The sequence below is a fragment of the Saccopteryx leptura genome, chromosome 3, assembly GCF_036850995.1.
Source record: "Saccopteryx leptura isolate mSacLep1 chromosome 3, mSacLep1_pri_phased_curated, whole genome shotgun sequence".
Classification (NCBI taxonomy): domain Eukaryota; kingdom Metazoa; phylum Chordata; class Mammalia; order Chiroptera; family Emballonuridae; genus Saccopteryx; species Saccopteryx leptura.
The window spans coordinates 210061871-210081353 of record NC_089505.1 but is presented as its reverse complement, the minus strand read 5'-3'; the positions used below and the strand labels follow the sequence as shown (position 1 = coordinate 210081353).

Below are 19483 nucleotides of genomic sequence, written 5' to 3'. Positions count from 1 at the left end.
AAGCTCTACTTAGTACATAAGGCCCTCTCATTGCATCCTATCTTAGTTCCCTCAGTCCCTGTGGTGGAAGTGGTATATATTATCCTCGTGCCCCTGGACTAGAACAAGCCTGACCAACAAATTCCACATGAGCTCTAGTGTTTCTACTTTCAGCCTTGTTCATGGGATGCATTTCGATACAGTCACGTCTGAACCAGATGTTAATGACTCACTACATTCAACCAATAGAGTCTTGGGGATGGGGGCTAGGGAGCTCAGGAAAGGAAGGAAGGTACTCTCAATGGAAAGGAATTCTAGAAATAAGAGACGCTCATTATTTGAGATCATTCTCTTTTTTTTAATAACTGCAGAACTTATCACAAGGGCAATTCAAGTTCTTTCCAGTGTTGCAAATCTTTCCTAGACCTTCTTCCATCAAAGTGGAACTTCCCAAAGCCATGGTCTTTAAAGGTCTTTAAAATGCAATGTGAGATTCCGATGAAAAAACTTGAAAGTATCAAAGTTATTTTTCCCCTTAATGATCCTTGCCTCTAAAATGTCATACTAATAATGTAGCACTAATAACACAGCAACAGCAATTTTACATCTATTTTATAGACCAGAGCAGGAGCCTGAAGCTTCAGCTTTCCAAAATGTGCTGTCTGCCCTGTGAACACTGAGCTGAGTTTAAAGACTGTCACTGCATACTGTTTTTTACTTAAAATCAGTCCTTTTTTTCTCCATAATCCACAGCAATAAACCACACACCATATTTTCTTTTTAAGTTTGGTTATAATATTTTATTTTCTCTTTCAAGTTGGCTTATCCTGTCCGACTCATTTATGGTAGGGTTTCTGATATACGATTGTGCTGCCGTGTTTCGGGGGCCTCCACAGACTCCTGTAAATATAACAACATTCTGTTTCATGGGCCTGGGAGAAATGGTTGAAAACAATTTTGTTTCCCACAATTCACTGGATCTCAAGCCAGCGGGTCTGTATGGAGATTTAATAGACAAATGTCACCAAATGTTAGGAAAAACAACACCTCTGTACTTGTTTCAAAGCTTTTAATGTGTGATTCAGAGATGTTTATGAAGAGTATGGTTGTGCTACTCATTATTGATTTATCATCAAGTGCATTTTGTGTGCAAAGCAATGAAACAGGAAGCAAAGGTGGCAAAATGGTGGACAGTCGGTACATGGCTATCTTTGTCTTTCTCCCCAACCCAAGATGCTTCTAATGTAGAAGAGAAAAGCAGATATACACACTAATAATGACAATGTAAGTCAGAATGTGGTTAAGTGTGCCATAAAGGCAGAGTGCTGGGAGGGTCTGGAGAGGCAGGGCTTACACCAAGCTGAAGGGCTCTGAGGTTGCACCTGCAGGCAGCACAAGAACTACATTTGAGTAGTTAATTTGCAGCCCTGCTCCATAATGATGTTTATAGATTAGACCATAATATGGCTGTCTGTCTCTATCTCCCCACCTTAGACAGGGTCACCAGTATCCATTGACTAAACTACTCTAAATAACCCTCAAACTAATTGCCCTTCTACCACTCTTGTCACAGTCCAATCTCTTCTCTACGCAGCAACCAAAATGATCTTTGCCAGCACGTAAATGGGTCATGTCATTCTCTTCTGTGGCTACCACTATACTCAGATTCAATCCAAGCTCCAGACCTAGCCTTGCAGGCCAGCCTGCCCTGGCTCCTGCCTCCCTCTCTGTCCCCACCCACATGCCTCTGCTCCTGGTTCATGGGCTCCAGCACAGCTGAGCTGCCCTCAGTGCTGGGATGTGCCAAGCTCTTTCCCCTCTCAGGCCCCTCATACCCACTCCACCTCCAGACAAAAACACTCTTTCTCTGTACTCTTCACATAGCTGACCCCTCCTCCTCCTGAGTCTCACTGTAAATGTTAGCTCCCAGAGAGATCTTCCTTGCTCACCCCTCCAAAAGAGCCTATTTCTACTATTATCTTTAATTGCACCCTATTTAATTCCATCTTTGCCCTTAACCCAGTTTGCAATTATACATTTATTTTGCTGTTCATATATTTACTATTTGTCTCTCCTCCAGGTCTATAGGTAGGAACCCTGTCTATTTTATATGCCATTTTATTAAACAGAATCTAATACATCATGCTCAATAACTATTTGTTCAATGAATGAATAAGTGAATGAGAGAGTGAACGACGATATGGGAACAGGGCTCCCCAGTCCCAAAGCCATAACAAGCCTCAGAGACCATAGACCAAACAATTCCCTCAGTCCTATTTGCTCTCACTGCAGGTGTTACAGACAAAAGTCTTAAATGTCTTTCCAGTGAGAACAACGTCTATTAGTAGCTTTTTGTGCAGCCAAAGCTACTCTACAGGAGTCATGTTTAAACTCAGTCCAATAATCATGAGGAGACATGGAAAATACAGAGATTATGGGAGCATTTTTCTTCACTAATTTTATTTCCAAAACCATGTGCTGATTTATGAAGCTGAGTTATTGAGGACTGCAACACATGAGGGGGTAATGGCTGACCTGCCACCATTCATTTTAATCATTTTCACTGATTTTTTTTTTTGGCCTAGTAACATAGAAGGCAGTTAATAAATGAGATGTACCTCACAATGCACATTATAGCCATAAATAGCACAACCTACAAAGAAAATAACATCTTGAATATGATTTTACAGAACCAGTGCTGAAAGGGCCTGCTCTTGTTAACACTTAGTTCTTCTTATTTCTTACTTTTTACCATATTGCTTGAAGGGTGTTCCATTGGGATTTAAAAAAAAGAAAAAGAGCCAGCCTGTATGAAAAAATATCTTACACTGATTTGATTGGAAAGAGAAGATAAAACTGGCACAGTAGTCTGAGATGTAGTGAGTGACTCAGAAACCTGACTGCATTTGCTTACACAAATCTGGCTGTGCTTGCAAACTTCTTACCTAGGTCATGAGACCAATTCTCACCAAGAAATAAGACTATGTTACCTGAGGAGAATAGGGCTGTATCTTTTTGAAATCTAGTTTCCTGTTTGGGAGAAAAAATCCAAAACCCTTCAAGATTCAGCAAGCTTTTTTCCCTTAGAGAAAACAAAGATTCTGTAATGGAAATTTCCTACTAATTCCATGAGGACATGTTGGCACCAATCTCTTCCCAAAAAACCCAGAAAGTGTGGAGTCACCTTTATTCTAACCTCTACCATTTTACTCTCCACAATGAGATTCTGGGCACAGTGCACCTTCCTCTCTGCCACAGGCCAGCCAAGTTGGCACTCTAAGAGCAAATAACAGTAATAATAAGTTCAGTGGGAACTTATTATTATATCCCAATGAGGGAAAGCTCATTGGCAGATGAAAATGTAAGGAAAGTGGTAGGGGATGGTGTTTGTACTGAACTCAAAGAATAGAAGGAATACAGACAGATGAAGATGAAGGGGATGGCATTCCTGCAAAGACAACAGCACTTGCAAAAGTAAGGCAGCTACAAATAGAAACAGTAAAATTCTAACTAGACTGCTGAACTCTTGTGAGTGCCTAATGAGGATTAATGAAAAAGAAGCCTAGAAATGTAGTTTGTAATTAACCATAGAGGACCGTAACGGAAAGAGTTGGGATCCTGATCTTTGTTCCTGAGGCACTAATGAATCATTGACAATTTTTGAGGCAGAAATGAGGCAGTCACAGCTGTGCTTTTGGAAGATCCATCCAGCAATGAATATGTGTGATACCTGGTGAGACATTAAGCTTGTGGTCCAGGAGACTCTGCCGGAAGCTACCACAACAGCTCAAGATGGTAGTGGGAGGGGAGATCAGATAGAGGAGGGGAGGGTCCAGAACAAGGGCAAAAGCAATGAAATTAGAAAGAAGAAAATATTCCATCAGTAGAAGCAACAGAGTTCAATGGCAGATTGGATGTGGGAGAGTCAGGTGGCCAGCCTGGGTGAACTCAACAGGAAGCATAGGGTTAACAGCAGAGAGGACTGGGAAGAGCCACTAATGAATAGTATAGGTTGGAGTATTTTGTTTGCCAGAAACAAAACACCATGTTCCCACCTGTCAAATGTTGACTTGCTAAAACTGCATTGGTCTGAATACTATAGAGGTTTAAATAAGTTTATAGACATGAATACTCATAATTTTTAATATTTGAAAACCATGTGTCAATTGCATCTGTTTGATAATGATAAATTGCTCCCAACCTTCATTAAAAAGGATGGACAAACAGAGAGAGAAATTACAATTCAGAGTTAACAGAGACCTTAGTAAGCATAGGCCAACTGCTCATTTTCTTAAAGAAACTGAAGACAAAATGACTTTCTCAGATGACATGGGTAGCTAGTAGAAAATTTAATACTACTGCCCAGCTCTCCAAATATCTAGCCCATTGCTGTCTGTGGACAGGACAATGCCTTTCCTTAGGAACTTGGGTGACATTTCATTTCATTTCCAACCTCTCTGTTGTCCTTTCTTCATGGTATTCCTCCTAACAAGCTCCTGAGAATAATGAACCTACTACCTACTTTTTCCTCTTTACTCTCATATGCCTCCTAACCAATCCCTTAAAAAGACATATAAGAAGTAAACAACTTTGCCATAAAATATTAATTGTTCTCATTCTGGAAGGTGGAGGGCAATTAAACCCAGTAATAAGTGGGTACAGCTCACAAAAGAGAACAGGTTTTGCTACCTGACATCTTCAAGACAAGTCTGAAAATTATTGTTAGCTCACAACTCTAACTTCCAGAATGCAGACCTCAAGATTGCTGGGGGAGAGAACTGAGGTTAGTTTGCTTTATTACAAGTCACTGAATTATATTAAATCATAGCTATGCAGCCACAGGGAATGTTAAACAATCATGCTTATTGATTTGTCCAGGGACAGGAGGCTTGTTCAACAAGCAAAAGCTGTTATCTTGACTTCAAAATGGGCAGAACTGAGTATGACTCATCTATTTTGAATGTCAGCACATCATGAATTCACCAATATGACATGAGAACAGAGAGATCAAAGTATTTACCTATTGATTATAATATCTTCAAGAGCCAAAGCAGCCCCTCCAATTCCCAATAATTCCCTTTCTCCTTAATAAGTAATTTATTCTGTAAACTGGCCCCTGCTCCTGCCACCCCTCCTTCATGTCTGTGTGGACCAGTCATTCAGCAATGGCAGCTGACTACCATTAATTAGACCCCAGGTTTTTGTCCATGACTTTATGCATGTTCCCTCTTCTAGTCCTCATAGCTGTGAGACTAGGACATTTTCAGACCAGGAAATGCATGTTGAAAAGGGATAAAAAAAAGTTGTTCAAGGTCATATAATTCATCAGGTAAAAGGTCCAAAGTCAAACAAGGTATGTCTGCTGACAAATCCCATGATCTTAATCGGGGTTTCTTGTCCCTGCTAAACTACCATAGCCACACCCCAGTCCATATATAGCAAAATATTTATACAATGAGAATGTACTCAGACGCAGGAAAATGCCTATGAGAGAAGGTTGAGGAAGAGAAAGGGATTTCAGGTACCATGTTTGGTTTTCTGTCATTGTCACAGTGAGCTGTAGCTGTCTAGTTGTCTAGTTTCAGCTTGAATGACCTCCTTGGCTCCTAGAACTGACCTCAGTGAGTTTATTTACCAGTGTTCTAGTTGTTTCTGCAAACTAAATTCTAAAGTTGTAGTATTTATTGCCACATCTCTGCTTTAAGGGAAACAAACCAGTGACTAAAATGGTGGCTGGGGTAGTCTTGGGAAAAAATCTAGTCCATTATTCAAAGAACTAAGACTTTTCTTTCCCTCTTCCCAGCCATGGTTAATCCCAGGTGCTGGAAAGGCCATGTCTATATTGCTGCTCCATCAAGTAACAGAGCTTGAAAAATCCTTTTTATTCAAATTTTCAGTAAGGACCCTTCATAGTCTCTGCAATTTTACCATCTAAGATGTTTGAAAGGATTTCATAGTTTTTAAACAGCACCCAAAGCAAAGTAAAGCTCAAACTCTACTTCAGATCAAACGTGGCATCCACAAGGGAAATCAGAAGTTGGGAAGGCTTTATAGCTGTTGAGAAATCCCAACAACCACATGGTAGTGAACATTTACCAGACTAAGGGGTTGTTGTATCTCAGATGTCTCTAAAGATATGAAACACATAAGGACCCTTTATCCAGATGCATCATGAAATATAGAAGTACTCTTCCTATATAAGCCCATTTTATAACTCACTTTCACATAGTAGGCACTCAATAAATATTTAGTAAATAAATGCTTTTCCTCTATTGCTTTCTTGGTCAGCACACCAAGCATAGTATCAAATATAAAAAGTAGCAAATATTATAGTATAATTTCATTTTGATCCAAGCAGGTCCAAAATAAAAGTGTGCAGACTTTCAAGCAAAATAAGCAAAAATGCTTTGCTCCAAGAAAAAGGATTTATTGCAGGATCCTAGTAATTAGACTGTTTGCCAAAAGATGAAATATAATCTAATTTACAAAAAAATGCTATTCACAGAGCATTGAGATCTCGCTCCCTGGCATATGTCATCAGTTTGCCCTAAGAAACTCTTATGAAAATTAAAAAAAAAAAGATATTCACATGCAACTTTTAGGGAATTGTGTTAAGTGAGATCAATTGTATTTCCGTCCAGTCACTCTCCCCCAAAACAAGACCATTGTTTACAATGCACAATAATTCCAGACTTGGTCTTTCTCTCCCACTCCCCCAGCCAGGTACCTCCTGCTCTAGCATCAGCTCTTCCAGGAAAACTTCCCTCATTCTCCCAAAAAACAAAAAAAATATTTGTCAACATCTCTTTTGTTAAATTATTCCACTGTATTATCATTATGTATTTAAGTGTCTTTCAGTCAACTGAAACTCTGCTTAGGGAAAAGTAAGTCTTAATCTGCTCAGTTTCTCTACTAAGCTTGGAATATTGAGTTCTCACTAAATATTGATGGAATGAATAGACATATTACTGACATTGAAACACAAATCTTAGGGTGTGGCTGGTGACCATACACAAGTAAATTTAGTCTGAAAGAGTAAGTGAAGCTGTGAGTCTTCAACAGAATTTTAGATAGGCAGGTGCCGAAATACACAAAAAGTTGCAGATAAGAAGAAAGGAATGAATCAAACCCCAGTACTTGCGACAGATGAGGAAGTACACTTGCCAAGATGGGGTAGAGACTATGAACATGGCTATGGGTACAGAGAGATATGAAGATAACTTAGGAAGTTTGTTCCTCTTGGGCAAAGATTGTGTCTCTGATCTAAATCTAGACCATCCCAGTTGCTACTAGGCATTCCTGCCTTTTCATCACCAGTGCCTGTGTGCCCTGCAAGCATGCTGTCTCATTCCCGCTCCTCAGTGCCATGTAGAAGGACTAACCTTTTCTTACCAAAAGCCTGACTAAGCTCCTTTAAAAGCAGATAAACCAGGACATTCTCCAAGGCAGCATCTTACCTGCTGGTTCTGATAGGCCGTGACTGTGGTGAACACGGTCTCAGGAAAGTTGAATGTTTTCACTCCATCCCCAATAGGAACAGGTTTGGTGGGTGAAAGGTCACTGCTGAAATCCTTGCGAATCACATGAACTCGAGGCTGGTATTTGTGCATGGAGTGCAGAATGATCTGGAATGAGAAGGGGAAGCATTAAGCCAGGGCTGGCTCTAAGGGCCCTGCATCTTTTCAAGCTGTCATGCAAATAAAATCACAGGAAGCATTAGAGGAGGAGTAAAGATTGGGGCTGGGTGGTATGGGAAACCGGAAGTCAGGGTACTGCCCACAGCGGAAGGACTAAGTGATTGGAGGGCGTTACATGGAACCACACAGCAGAGTATCTCAATCATGAGGAGCAGACACGATATGTTGCTTTAACTGGGTAAATACGGAATGACTGTTCTGGCACCAGTAGACATCACTCCACTAAAAGGTCTCAGAACCTCTGCCACATGACAGTGCTTCCTCCTGCATCAAATTTGCAACATGGGCTCCTGCTGTCTTTCAATTCTACAAGCTATTATTTACACTTTGTTGTTGAATTTATAGACATTCTCTTATATCGCATGAGTGTGAGTGCTCTGTGTTCTCCCTTCCTCCTAAAATTGTCACTTCTTTCAAGATAGGGGCCATGGTTTCAGCTTCTTCAGTCTTCCCATAGCACCCAGTATGGATCATGGCATTCAGTGAAAATCCAACATATATTTTACTGCAAACATTAAATTAATAGCATCAGGTACTTCAATTATACCTGGAAAGCCTCAGGGCCTATTCTTCTCTTAAATTCAGCCAGAATTTATAAGCTCTTCTCTGGACAATTAGCCAAAACAGTCACTTCAGCTGTTTCCCTGAGAGTTGTTCTATTGAATGTTGGGATTTCTCTCACCATTTTTAATGTGCCTTGTGTTTCTGTCCCTGAACTCCCCCTGACAGGGCTCTGAGGACCGAAGCACAAGGTTTCTGTCTGAAAGCACAACCTGACGCATAGCAGACATTTGTTAAATGGTAAATTTGTAATGAATAAAATTTCACAGGAAGAAAAAAACTTTTATGCATACTTTTTGAAGATAAATTAATGTGGCATGGAAAGTCTTATTTTACCTGTTTGCAAAAGCCTGGGGCTAGTCAGCTCTAAAGCAAAAAGGGGAAGAGGGGGAGAGGGAGACAGAGTTTTCTGACTCACATGTCCTTGATCATCCAGTTCATTGTTGGTCAGCTTGAGTTTGTCGAAACTGACCACCTGTCTCATCCAAGTGTCCCCAGAAGCTAGAGAATCAGGGTGTATATAGACTCTTGGGGGCACAGGGGAATCAGCGTTGCCAGCCACCATCCACTTGGAGCTGTGATACACATATCTGAGAGAAGAAGAGAGGAGAATTCAGAGATGTGTGAAGAGAGGGAAAAGAGGTCCCAGGAAACAAGCAGGAACAAGAGAGGAGGACAAAAGATGACAAGAATGGAGAAGTAGAGAGATTAAACAGAATACAAAGGTGAAAAGGGGGAGGGTGGATGGCAGGGAAAATGAGACAGAGATGGAATGGAGAATGAAATGGGTGTGGGAGAGTAGAGAACGTGCTATGGTTAATGATCAAAACTGCAGTTCTCACAAGGAGAACACTCTCACAGCCATTTTCTTTCTTCCCCCTCTCCTTGCCTTGCACCCCTGTATGCAAACAGGCATCCTGAACCCACGTGGCTAGCTATGGAAGAGGTATTTTACTGCAACCTTTCACCTTTCAAATGCAAACCATATAATCCGTTGGCCACTTGTTCAGGATTTGGTTCCTTATTAAAAACATCTTCTATTCTGTCCTATAAAATGCAGCCATGTGCAGAGACCTCCAAGCAGCTCACTTGTTAACCATTTCCTTGCTGAGGATCTCAATTCTGAGGTATTTCTGTGAAAATGGAGGTTGCCTTACTGAAACCATCCCAGAAACACCACCAAGGCTTCTCAGTTAGTGTTTTCTTTGATGAACTTCATTTTGAGCGTCATCATCTCTCCTGTTACTGTCCCACAAAACCACTGGAATTGTGATGCTGTTAGTAGCAGGAGGTCAGTTTCCCAACTTTGTCAATTGCCCTGTAGTTCTGAAGAGAGCTCTCCACGGAGCTGACACTTTCTGCTTCTCAGTAAAGAAGCACGAGGGCCCTGGACCCTGGCAAACAAAGGTGCTCAGTCCAAATCTCAACTACTAAGATACTCTAAAAACAGATTAGGTCCTGCAATCAAGACCACTTCTGTCTTGGCCAGCTCTCTCATTCTACCACATTAGTCCTGATCTTTGCCACTCACCTCTCACTTCCAAATTCATGGATTTAGAGTCAAGCTCTCAGATATTTCAAATATAAGCCGTGATTCACTGACTGAATTGAGATCTCAAGAGATCAATTAAGTCACAGCTTTTTTCAGACAAGAACTATGTACATGTAAGCCATTCAAAAGACACAGAGGCTATGTTGGCTTTTCATGAGTTTGAAGGACAATTATTTAACAAACTCGCTCACAACCCATATTAATGAATAATAAGCTCCCTAACTAGATGTTCTTCTTTTTTTTTAAAGAATTTATTTATTCATTTTAGACAGGAGAGAGAGAGAAAGAGAGAGAGAGAGAGAGAGAGAGAATGAGAGAGAGAGAAGGGAGGAGCAGGAAGCATCAACTCCCATATGTGCCTTGACCAGGCAAGCCCAGGGTTTTGAACCGGCGACCTCATCATTCCAGGTCGACGCTTTATCCACTGCACCACCACAGGTCAGGTTAGATGTTCTTCTTGAAGTCTCACCAAGTTCTATTCTTCTCCTCCATCATCCACAGGGTAACCATCACATATGTGATTGAATGTACTTCACTGGTTTACTTTTCCTTGCCCACATCAAAATAAATCATTTTCACTCACTTGATACTTCATAAACCAAATCATTCAATACATTAATCACTTTCAATGTTAACTAACTTAATTTTAGACTTAAGATCCATTTGATTTTTGCTACCCTGGCAGACACTATACAATCCCACTCTCTCCAGAGACATAGTGGAAATTTCTGACCCAATCATTACTGAGTCCTGATTTCCTGCCTCTAGTGACGTCTTTCTGCCTGGTGCTCTGCCATAGACCATTGGCATATCCTCCATCTTATTCCCTGTGCAGTGCATTATACAGTGTACTAGTTCTGAAATTTTAGTGATACCCACAATTCCACACCGCAGAATCGCTCATTACCTGTATCTTTTATTATCCACAGGCACAATGTCCATTGCTATGTAGTACTGCTGGTGAGGATCCAGACCAGTGATTTTCACTCTCATGGCAGGAAACATCCTCCTGTAAAAGGGAATGAAGAAGGAAGCTGAGTATCCCTGGCCAGTGGTTCAGGATAGAGTGTAGGCCCGGTATATGGATGTCCCAGGTTCGATTCTGGTCAGAGTACACGGGAGAAGTAACTATCTGTTTCTTTCCCTCTTTCTCTCCCCCTTCTCTCCCTCTGCCCTTCCTGCAGCCAGTGGTTCGATTGGTGCAATCTTTGGCCCAGAGTGATGAGGATGGCTCAGTTGGACCTCAGGTGCTAAATATAGCTCAGTACTCAAGCCCCAACTCCAGATGTGGTGGCAGGGTGGATCCCAGTGGGGCACATATGGGAATCTGTCTCACTATCTCCTCTTCTATCACTTATAGATAAAGAAAAAGAAAAAAAGGGAGCTGAGCAGTCAGAGAGTGAGAGGGAGCAGGACTAAAGCTCACTAGGCACTTTAAGTACAACTAAATTCAACATCTTCTAATTCTCAAAGTTGGCTGATTTTTTTCACTTTGGAAATTACCACTATAAAGTATGTTGAGGACTTATATTGCTGAAATAGTACCTCTTCTTAACTTACATTGACTTATTTGATGATTCAGACACTCAAAAGGCTCATACCATACCCTACTTTATAATCGTGATTAGGTAGGTAGATAGATAGATAGATAGATAGATAGATAGATAGATAGATAGATAGATAGATGATTGATAGGTAGATAGATAGAGAGATAGATAGAGAGATAGATATGTGTATGCATCCACACATATATTTCTATTAGACTATAACATTTTTAATATAGTTATATTCTTATACTTAATGTACTTGAATAACTTATAATCACCTTATTCTCCAAGTAGCTAATCACAGTTGCTTGTTCCTAATCATAAAATGTATCTGATTGAGTCTATTTGAAAATGACCACTCTAAAAATAATGTCTCAAGAAAAAAAAAGAAGAAAGGTTCTACCAATTCCCAAACAAAGGACTACCAAAGTTTTTATGTGTTTTTTTTTTTTTAATGCATAAAACTGTAGAAAAAGTTCTGCAAGTTCTCAGGCTGTCAACATATGTGTCAGAGGAAGAACACCGTGGAATAGGGAGCAAATACCAAATGAATTCTAGTGGCCTCTGGGCAATACCTTGTTTCTACCACAATGGCTTGTTAAACTTGCCAAAGCAAGCGAAGTCAGGACATGGCACTTTACAACTACTCTCATAATTTAAGAGGGAGCAACCCAAAAGAGGTATTGTGTTTCAAGGAGCCCAGAATAAAATTCACCATTCTTCTTTAACCATAAGAGAGAAGAAAAACTTCAAGCTCTTTTGTATGTCATTCATTTAGGAGCCAGACATAAAAAAAATGCTCGGTTCAAAAATGTGAATTGCCCTGAATTTTCTGTAGGGCACTTGAACACAAAATGCTACATTAAGCTTAACCATCTGGGGCCATTTAGTTGAGCTGGGTAGAGTATGGTGCTAATGAGGTCAAGGTCACAGGCTTGATCTACATTCAGCCTAATTGGCTTTGCTCCATTTCATGGCCATAGACCATACCAGATAGCCATCTTGCAAATGTGCATTGATTGTTTGTTTATATGAGGGTTTTCTGAGCTGGTCACACATTCCACCAAAAGCAACTCAGAAAACAAATGTTCTCCTTGGTAGGCCAGAAGCATCATAATCATTTTTGGGGAAAGCATAAGAGGAACCACAGACCTTATGACAAGGATGATGGCTAATTCTTAACTATAAAATATATAACTATTGATTCTTTCCCACTTTATAATTTTTCTGTAGTTTCTATTGGCATATCATTTTAGATTTTTTCCTTCAACCCTCACAAGTTTAATTAGAAAGCCTTGTACTTTAGTCTTACAATGGGCTAATGAATTTTGATGGTGGGCTACTCATAATGATTAAATCTAACATTTAGGAATAGGTTAGGCACCTTGATGACACTAATTCTTTTCAAAAATCTGATAACCTTTGTCTGTAGATTTAAATATAGATTAGTAATTCTCTTCTTAACAACAGTGACTCATAATTGCCCTATATGTATAAATTGTTGGAGAACATCTTGGCAGGGATAGAGAAAAAGTCTTTTTTTTTTTTTTTTTTTTTTTTTTTTGTATTTTTCTGAAGCTGGAAATGGGGAGAGACAGTCAGACAGACTCCCACATGCGCCCGACCGGGATCCACCCAGCACGCCCACCAGGGGCGACGCTCTGCCCACCAGGGGGGGATGCTCTGCCCCTCTGGGGCGTCGCTCTGCTGTGACCAGAGCCACTCTAGCACCTGGGGCAAAGGCCAAGGAGCCATCCCCAGTGCCCGGGCCATCTTTGCTCCAATGGAGCCTTGGCTGCAGGAGGGGAAGAGAGAGACAGAGAGGAAGAAGGGGGTGGGGGTGGAGAAGCAAATGGGCACTTCTCCTATGTGCCCTGGCCGGGAATCGAACCCGGGTCCCCCACACGCCAGGCCGACGCTCTACCGCTGAGCCAACCGGCCAGGGCCGAAAAAGTCTTATCACTTGGTATCTGAGACAAGAAAATGTGGTTCCTTTCTGCCATCTATGGAGATTTGTTAGATTGAAAGAAATTAATTTATTTTCTTGTTGACCTCAAAAAGGGAAATTAGATGTTTTTAAATTAACTACCTATTTAATCTGGAACATTTATATGACCTAGAGTAGAAATGCTACCTGTTCTTTTGCAGTACTTACGTTCTAAAATGAATAAGCGTTGTGATTTTGAAAAAGTCATTTTAAACCTATCACTTATAAATAACAGGGATTAGATAATCTCCAAAGTGCCCTCTTGCTTCAAATTTCTATGACTATATTTGAATTCTCTTCTTAAAAATGTATCAAAAGTTGCTTTTTCTTTTTGTTAGTATTTTAGCACAGAATATCAAGTGGAGTCATAACACCTTAGAGAAAAATTAATTTTTCATTTTTACAAAATGAGATGTATTTGGTTTTATTTTTATGACGAACTTTAGGCCATCTTTTGTCTTCCAATCCCTACATGCGCCTCTGTCCATGGTGCTGATTACACAGACTATGTCAGCACTTTTGATGATTGAGGGCTCTGTAGACAGCAGTGGTTCAAAATCAACAGGATTATAGTTTGGGGTGTGAAACGTTGATGGTGACTAAACTTTCTGGAGCAGAAATAAAAGAACAGAGAGTCATACATAACTAACGTTAACTAAGAAAATGAAATTTGGAATTAAAATTGAAAAGGACACTATATAGGAAGGAAAATTAAGTGAAAAGGAAGAAATCAACTAGGTGAATGAGGAGGGGGTCAATAGAGTTCACAGAAGAGAAAGCCTTCCACGTATATATCTAAGATGTTCCAGAATTACTTGAGCAGAGTTGCATGTAGCAACAGCAATAGCTGAGGCAACCCAATACAGAAACAATGAATGTAATTTTTAAACCTAAGTAAAGGGATATGGCTAAAGGACAAACTGTATGTCTGTGCTGGGGCTATCTGGATATATTCAGGCATCAAAGTAAATCTGTGAAGGTGGAGATGTGAAAAAGAAAAAACACTTTAGAAGAAATCACAAAATAAAGAAGCCACAGGAGAGTTGTCAATGAAGTACTCAGGTGAACTGAATTCACTGAGGTGCAGGAAGCAAGTGTATGACACCAAGAACAAGAATGACTGGAATACACAGACCCAATAGTAGTAAGTGAAAACCCAAAATAAAAACTTAAAAATCTTACCAAAAGAAAAAATGATATTCCCCCTCTTCCCAAACCAATCCTCTTGCCAAAAACTAAGAAAAAATAATAAACACTTTTTCCTTGAATTACTCTATTTCCTTCCAGGCCAGAACATCTCAGACTGTAGAACAGGAGTAGACTGAAACCCCAGGTACAAGAAGGTGATGACACTGAAAGTTATTCTCCTCAAAGTTGCTCTTCCTAAAAAGCCTTTTAGTGCTTTTATTCACTGATAAGACATAGAGAAAGAAGGGTTCTAGAAGGAAATGAAAATGAAGGAGATTTTTAGGTTAATTTTAACCTCATGTTTTTTGTGGTGTCTTATGATAGAGGGAAGTTTCTCTATATTCATTCATGTGAACTGGACGCAGTCAAAATATTCTTTTATTTTAGATGTTTATGTTCAAAAAAACAACTTATGACCAATGAGGTGAGTCTTTTTGGTCTCCATGATGTAAGACTATGTAGGTTGGCTTGGAATATATGAAAGCAGAATCACTGTTTTAATTTCAATGAACTATCCCTATATAGTAAAGAAGCATAGCTCCAAGTTATGTTTATTTAAATTATTTTCATTTTGAACCCAAGGGGCAGAAACTACAATCATTTATTAACAGTGCAGAGTTAAAAATGGCTGAGACCTCTGTTTTAGAGCCAGACAGAGTTGTGCAGAATTCTGAACATGCCCTTGACTGCCCACATGGACTTAGTCAAATTAATTAGCCTCTTTCGGCCTTCCAATCCTCACCCATATATGGAATTATCATATACTACCTCACAGGGTTCCTGTGAATTTTAAGTAATGTAATATACATTGATTATCCAGCAGAAATAGATACCTAACAAAACAGTATCTTTCAAGAAAATTGAAAGATACCATAGCTTAATTAAAATTTTATTTCAAGAGAAATTGTTTTGAAACATATTAAACTACATCAATAGTTTTGCAAGAGCTTCCACTCGGTTGCCATTAAAATTTTGTAATAATTTTAAGCCTACAATACAACAAGATAGGTTGACAAGCAGGGCTCAGAAGATTAGCCAAGCCCAAGTCCTACCCAAAACCAAATTCTTCCCAAACCATCTGGCTGCTTTGGAAGCCTTAAAAGATGCAAGCTGTTGTTTGGGGAGCAAATGTCTTCTATTGAAAACATTGGCTGTTATATACCATGGATCTCTGGTATTAACTGTAATACATTTGTAGGTGGAAAATGTGTGCAATGGTAGAGGTGATCTATGTTTCAGTGGCCCTTGGAGGAAAGTGGCAAAATCACAGAAAATACAAGATCACTTTGCCAAGATGCCCAGATGCAAAAATGTAAGTGCATGTGCCTTAGGCTTCACTAATGCTACTTACCACACACAAATGAAACAGCTCCTACTTCATCCTCTGTTCTTTGAATGTGGCCTTTCCTTTGACTCAAAGGAACTTGTCCTTACCTGCCTGCTTTGGTGATGATCATCTCAGTTCCAATGTCATGGAACCTCTTCCAGAGGTCGGCACACTGAAGCTCCACCTGAATCTCCTCCATGGACGACAGGGCAGCAGGCACAGGGCCTGCAGCACCAGGGCCCAGGTCAGTGTGAGTGTCAAAGGAGCAGGAAGTCCGCTCAGTGAGCACCTCCGAGTCTGAACCCGTGCTCTGCTCCGAATCTGCAAAGCAAACCACCAAGCCTTAGGTGAGAAACTGTGGGGCAGCCCCAACACCCTGACCCTAGAAGATGGAATGTGGGGAGAGGATCATGGTAAGGTGGGAGAGAGGTGAACAAAGGGAGACTTGGAGCTGGGAAGCTCCAGAACACGGCACTCAGGGTATTTTATTATTTTTTTTATGGTTTGTTTTTGTGATTTACAACCTTCTTTCAGGTTTCGTGTTTCCAACATGACATCTGGCATTTTAGTAAGTTTTAGCAACAGCCGAAGAAAACTGGTCCACAACCGGCAATATAAAGAAGACTAATGTCACCATGTTGAAGGGCTTGAAGCCAAACTCGGGCAACAAAATAAACAAAGGCCACAATTTAATAATAACAACAATAATAATAATTTTACAGACTCTAGCTCCAAGTCTAGATTAGACTATTTTACCTGGGGTAGGGGAGATTCAACGCTAACAGCAACATGTTCTTGAATTTTATCCTACTTAGTATCACTGCCCACCAGTCAGTTACTTTTAAAGATGGCAATTTTCCCTCCATTCATATATCTTGGTCATCAAAAGCAATGAAACGTTACTTGGAATCTTTAGAAGCACTTTGTCGTATATTTGAATAAATGGTTTTTCCTAAGAGTTCAATCAGGCCATTTTGGGTGAAAAACAAAATCCGACGTAAGGCAAGATGTCAGCATATGGAAAAGGTTACCCAAGAAGGCGGTTGAAACAAAGGGAATAAATTAGTTCAGGAGACACCCTGATTGGTTTCTGAAGTATGGGCAGAGGGGGGGGGGTACTCCAAACAGGAAGGTAGGATTGAGAGCAACCAAATAAAAAGCTGGTGTGCTGGGCCAGATGGTCCTTCCCTTCTGTGTCTTCTGCACGTGTGTTGGAGGAGGGGAAGGTATGGAGACTGAGGGAGAAGGCTAGTGTCAGATTTATCAGAGGATTTTCAGTACTTTTATTCAACTTTTTTTACCTTCAGGGGCACAGTGCCAAGAATTGCATCTCTTCAGATTTTCTAAACTCAGATTAGCTAGGACAATTTTCTTAAGTTAAAGGATACTTCGAGGCAAGCCTAAGAACCCATTTTTCTAAGCCACCCTCATCATCTTATTGCTTCCGTGAAAATACACACATATATAAGTAAAGTTTGGAAACAGCAGTGTCTTATGCTGACACCTGATTTTTCAGTGCTGCAAAGTCATGACTTTTGGACATCAGTTCTTGACACCAGCAGGATGGTGGAATGATGGCACAGACCAGACCACCTTACTGCCATGCTCACTTACCTGAAGCAGGTTTCGAGTCCTGGAAATGATCAGCCTGTGAGACCTTTAATTTTCTTTCCTTTTAGCCCTGACAGGCTCCTCTCTCAAACTCAGGCAGCATTTCTGACAAGAACCTGCCCCAGCTTTGCCAAAGACCACAGGGAACAAAGTGCTGTTCCTTCTGTTCCTTTGCATCCTCCTCTATTTCTCACCCTCCACTTCTGAAGGCACTCAAGGGAATGCAGGGCTGAGCCAAACTCCTAAATAACAGGGCAGGCTCTGCCCACGAGCTTTAGTTTATCTATAATCACTAGCCCAGGCACCATCTTTACCAAAAAGAAAAAGAAAAAAGTTTTATAACTTAGTTTTACATGTCTAAGCATATAATTTTATATGCTGGAGTTCATAGGAACTACTCATTTTGGTCTGCTTCAAGCAAAGAAAAGTGGAGCTACTTATCTAAACTGAGAGCCACTGGAGAGTGACAAATCTCCTTCTTAGCTGGATCCTACATGCTTTCCAATCGCAGAGCCACGATGTTCTTGTGCACTCAGCCAAACACAGTAATTCCAACCCTCTGAGACCTGAGTCCCCAAATTCAGTTTTGTTTCTGTGATGCCAAGAGCTCCTCACTTATCACAAACTTTGGGAATTTTTCAAAAACTTCTCAGCAGGATTTTAAAAAATGATCTTGCCTTATGTTGTTATGAAATCTCCTTACCAAAGAGTGCTATAATTATGAAAAAGTTGGAAATAGATGTCGTAAGTAAGGCCCAGCAGAAATTTTGGACATATGATTTCTCCAATGTGTGTTTAGGAAAGGGGAGGGGAGGGAAAGATGTTAGATTGAGGTTGAGATTGGAACAGGGACTCTGGCTGGAGAGTTACGAAGTAAGAGGCTCATTGTGTCACCTGGAATAAAATGGGTGCTCAAAATGTAACATTAAATAGATGAATTAGACAAGTCACTTACCCACAATGGACCTATTTCCTCATCACACAATTAGAAAAACTAAACTAAAAACTTTTTTAACATCTTCCACCTCCAATGACTTGAAGAATTAAGAGTCTTCTCCCATGCAACTTTCAGTCTATAAGCCAGGCAACCTCAGTTAGAAGCATCAAATTTAAAACTGTTTGGGCCAGCTAAATTAAGTGAGGAAAAATACTGTAGGCCCAAATAGCATCATCATAGGAGTTAAAGAATTGAATGGGTATTCTGTTTATTGTTTCAATCAAATCAATCCATAAGCACCTATCAGCACGTGGCCTTATATGAGGTACCACGTAGATAATTTGAAACAGAATCCCAGACCTTGAGAAGTTTCCCAGTTAGTGTTGATTAATTATGTGTTTATTGAGTGCTTACTATGTGCCCAGTACTGTGGTGGATTCTGGGAAATATCAAAGTACATAATGGAGCTCCTCTTAAAGGTACTTATAGTACAAGTGGGAACTGGGCATAGTCACAAATAATCAGAGACAAAGACAAATACATAACACACAGTGTTCCTCACAATTACATGCAGTCTAGTATGTCTTACAGGAATCCAGAAAGGAGGGATTCATGAGGGTTGGAACTATCCTGGGGAACTGTTACTAGAAAAGAAATGGACAGGTCTGTGGAGGCAGAGGCAGATTTTCCCATGAAGAGAATTTCCAGAGACAGTTACTTGTCTCCCTGGAAATATTCTGTGCTCCTAGATTCTCACTCTGTCACAAAATAGAGCCCAAGTGACTATTTTATACAGAATATAGGCACTAGCCCACGTTTGCAATAACATGAATGCACCATGTAATTTTCCATGCTCAGTTGTCTCTTAGATGTCATAATTTGGAAATAAAATTAATATCATATCATGTCATATATATATATATATTTAAAAATTCTTAGAGTAATTAAGGCTATCTGTGACATAAACTACCTACAATATCCTTAAAATAGTAATCTCAGAGTCAAGATCAACAACTTAGGTAAAAATAAAGTTTACTTTTTTGTAAAATGTTTCTAAAAAATAGTTATATAAAATATTCAGGCTAATAAGACCAATT

At 40.0% G+C, this 19483-nt stretch overlaps 1 protein-coding gene across 3 annotated transcripts in view; it reads right to left on the bottom strand.

Moving 5' to 3' along the window:
* TBX15 (T-box transcription factor 15) overlaps positions 1-19483 on the bottom strand; it is a 114673-nt gene that overhangs the window by 35623 nt on the left and 59567 nt on the right. For 2 of the 3 annotated variants that reach the window (XM_066377309.1, XM_066377310.1), the window contains exons 2-5: positions 15946-16159; positions 10697-10798; positions 8656-8827; positions 7437-7604 (exon numbers count right to left, since the gene is read on the bottom strand). In XM_066377309.1, coding sequence (XP_066233406.1) covers positions 7437-7604; positions 8656-8827; positions 10697-10798; positions 15946-16159 — 656 coding nt within the window. Of the gene's footprint in view, positions 1-7436; positions 7605-8655; positions 8828-10696; positions 10799-15945; positions 16221-19483 lie in introns of all 3 variants that reach the window. The other variant, XM_066377311.1, reaches the window with a different exon arrangement.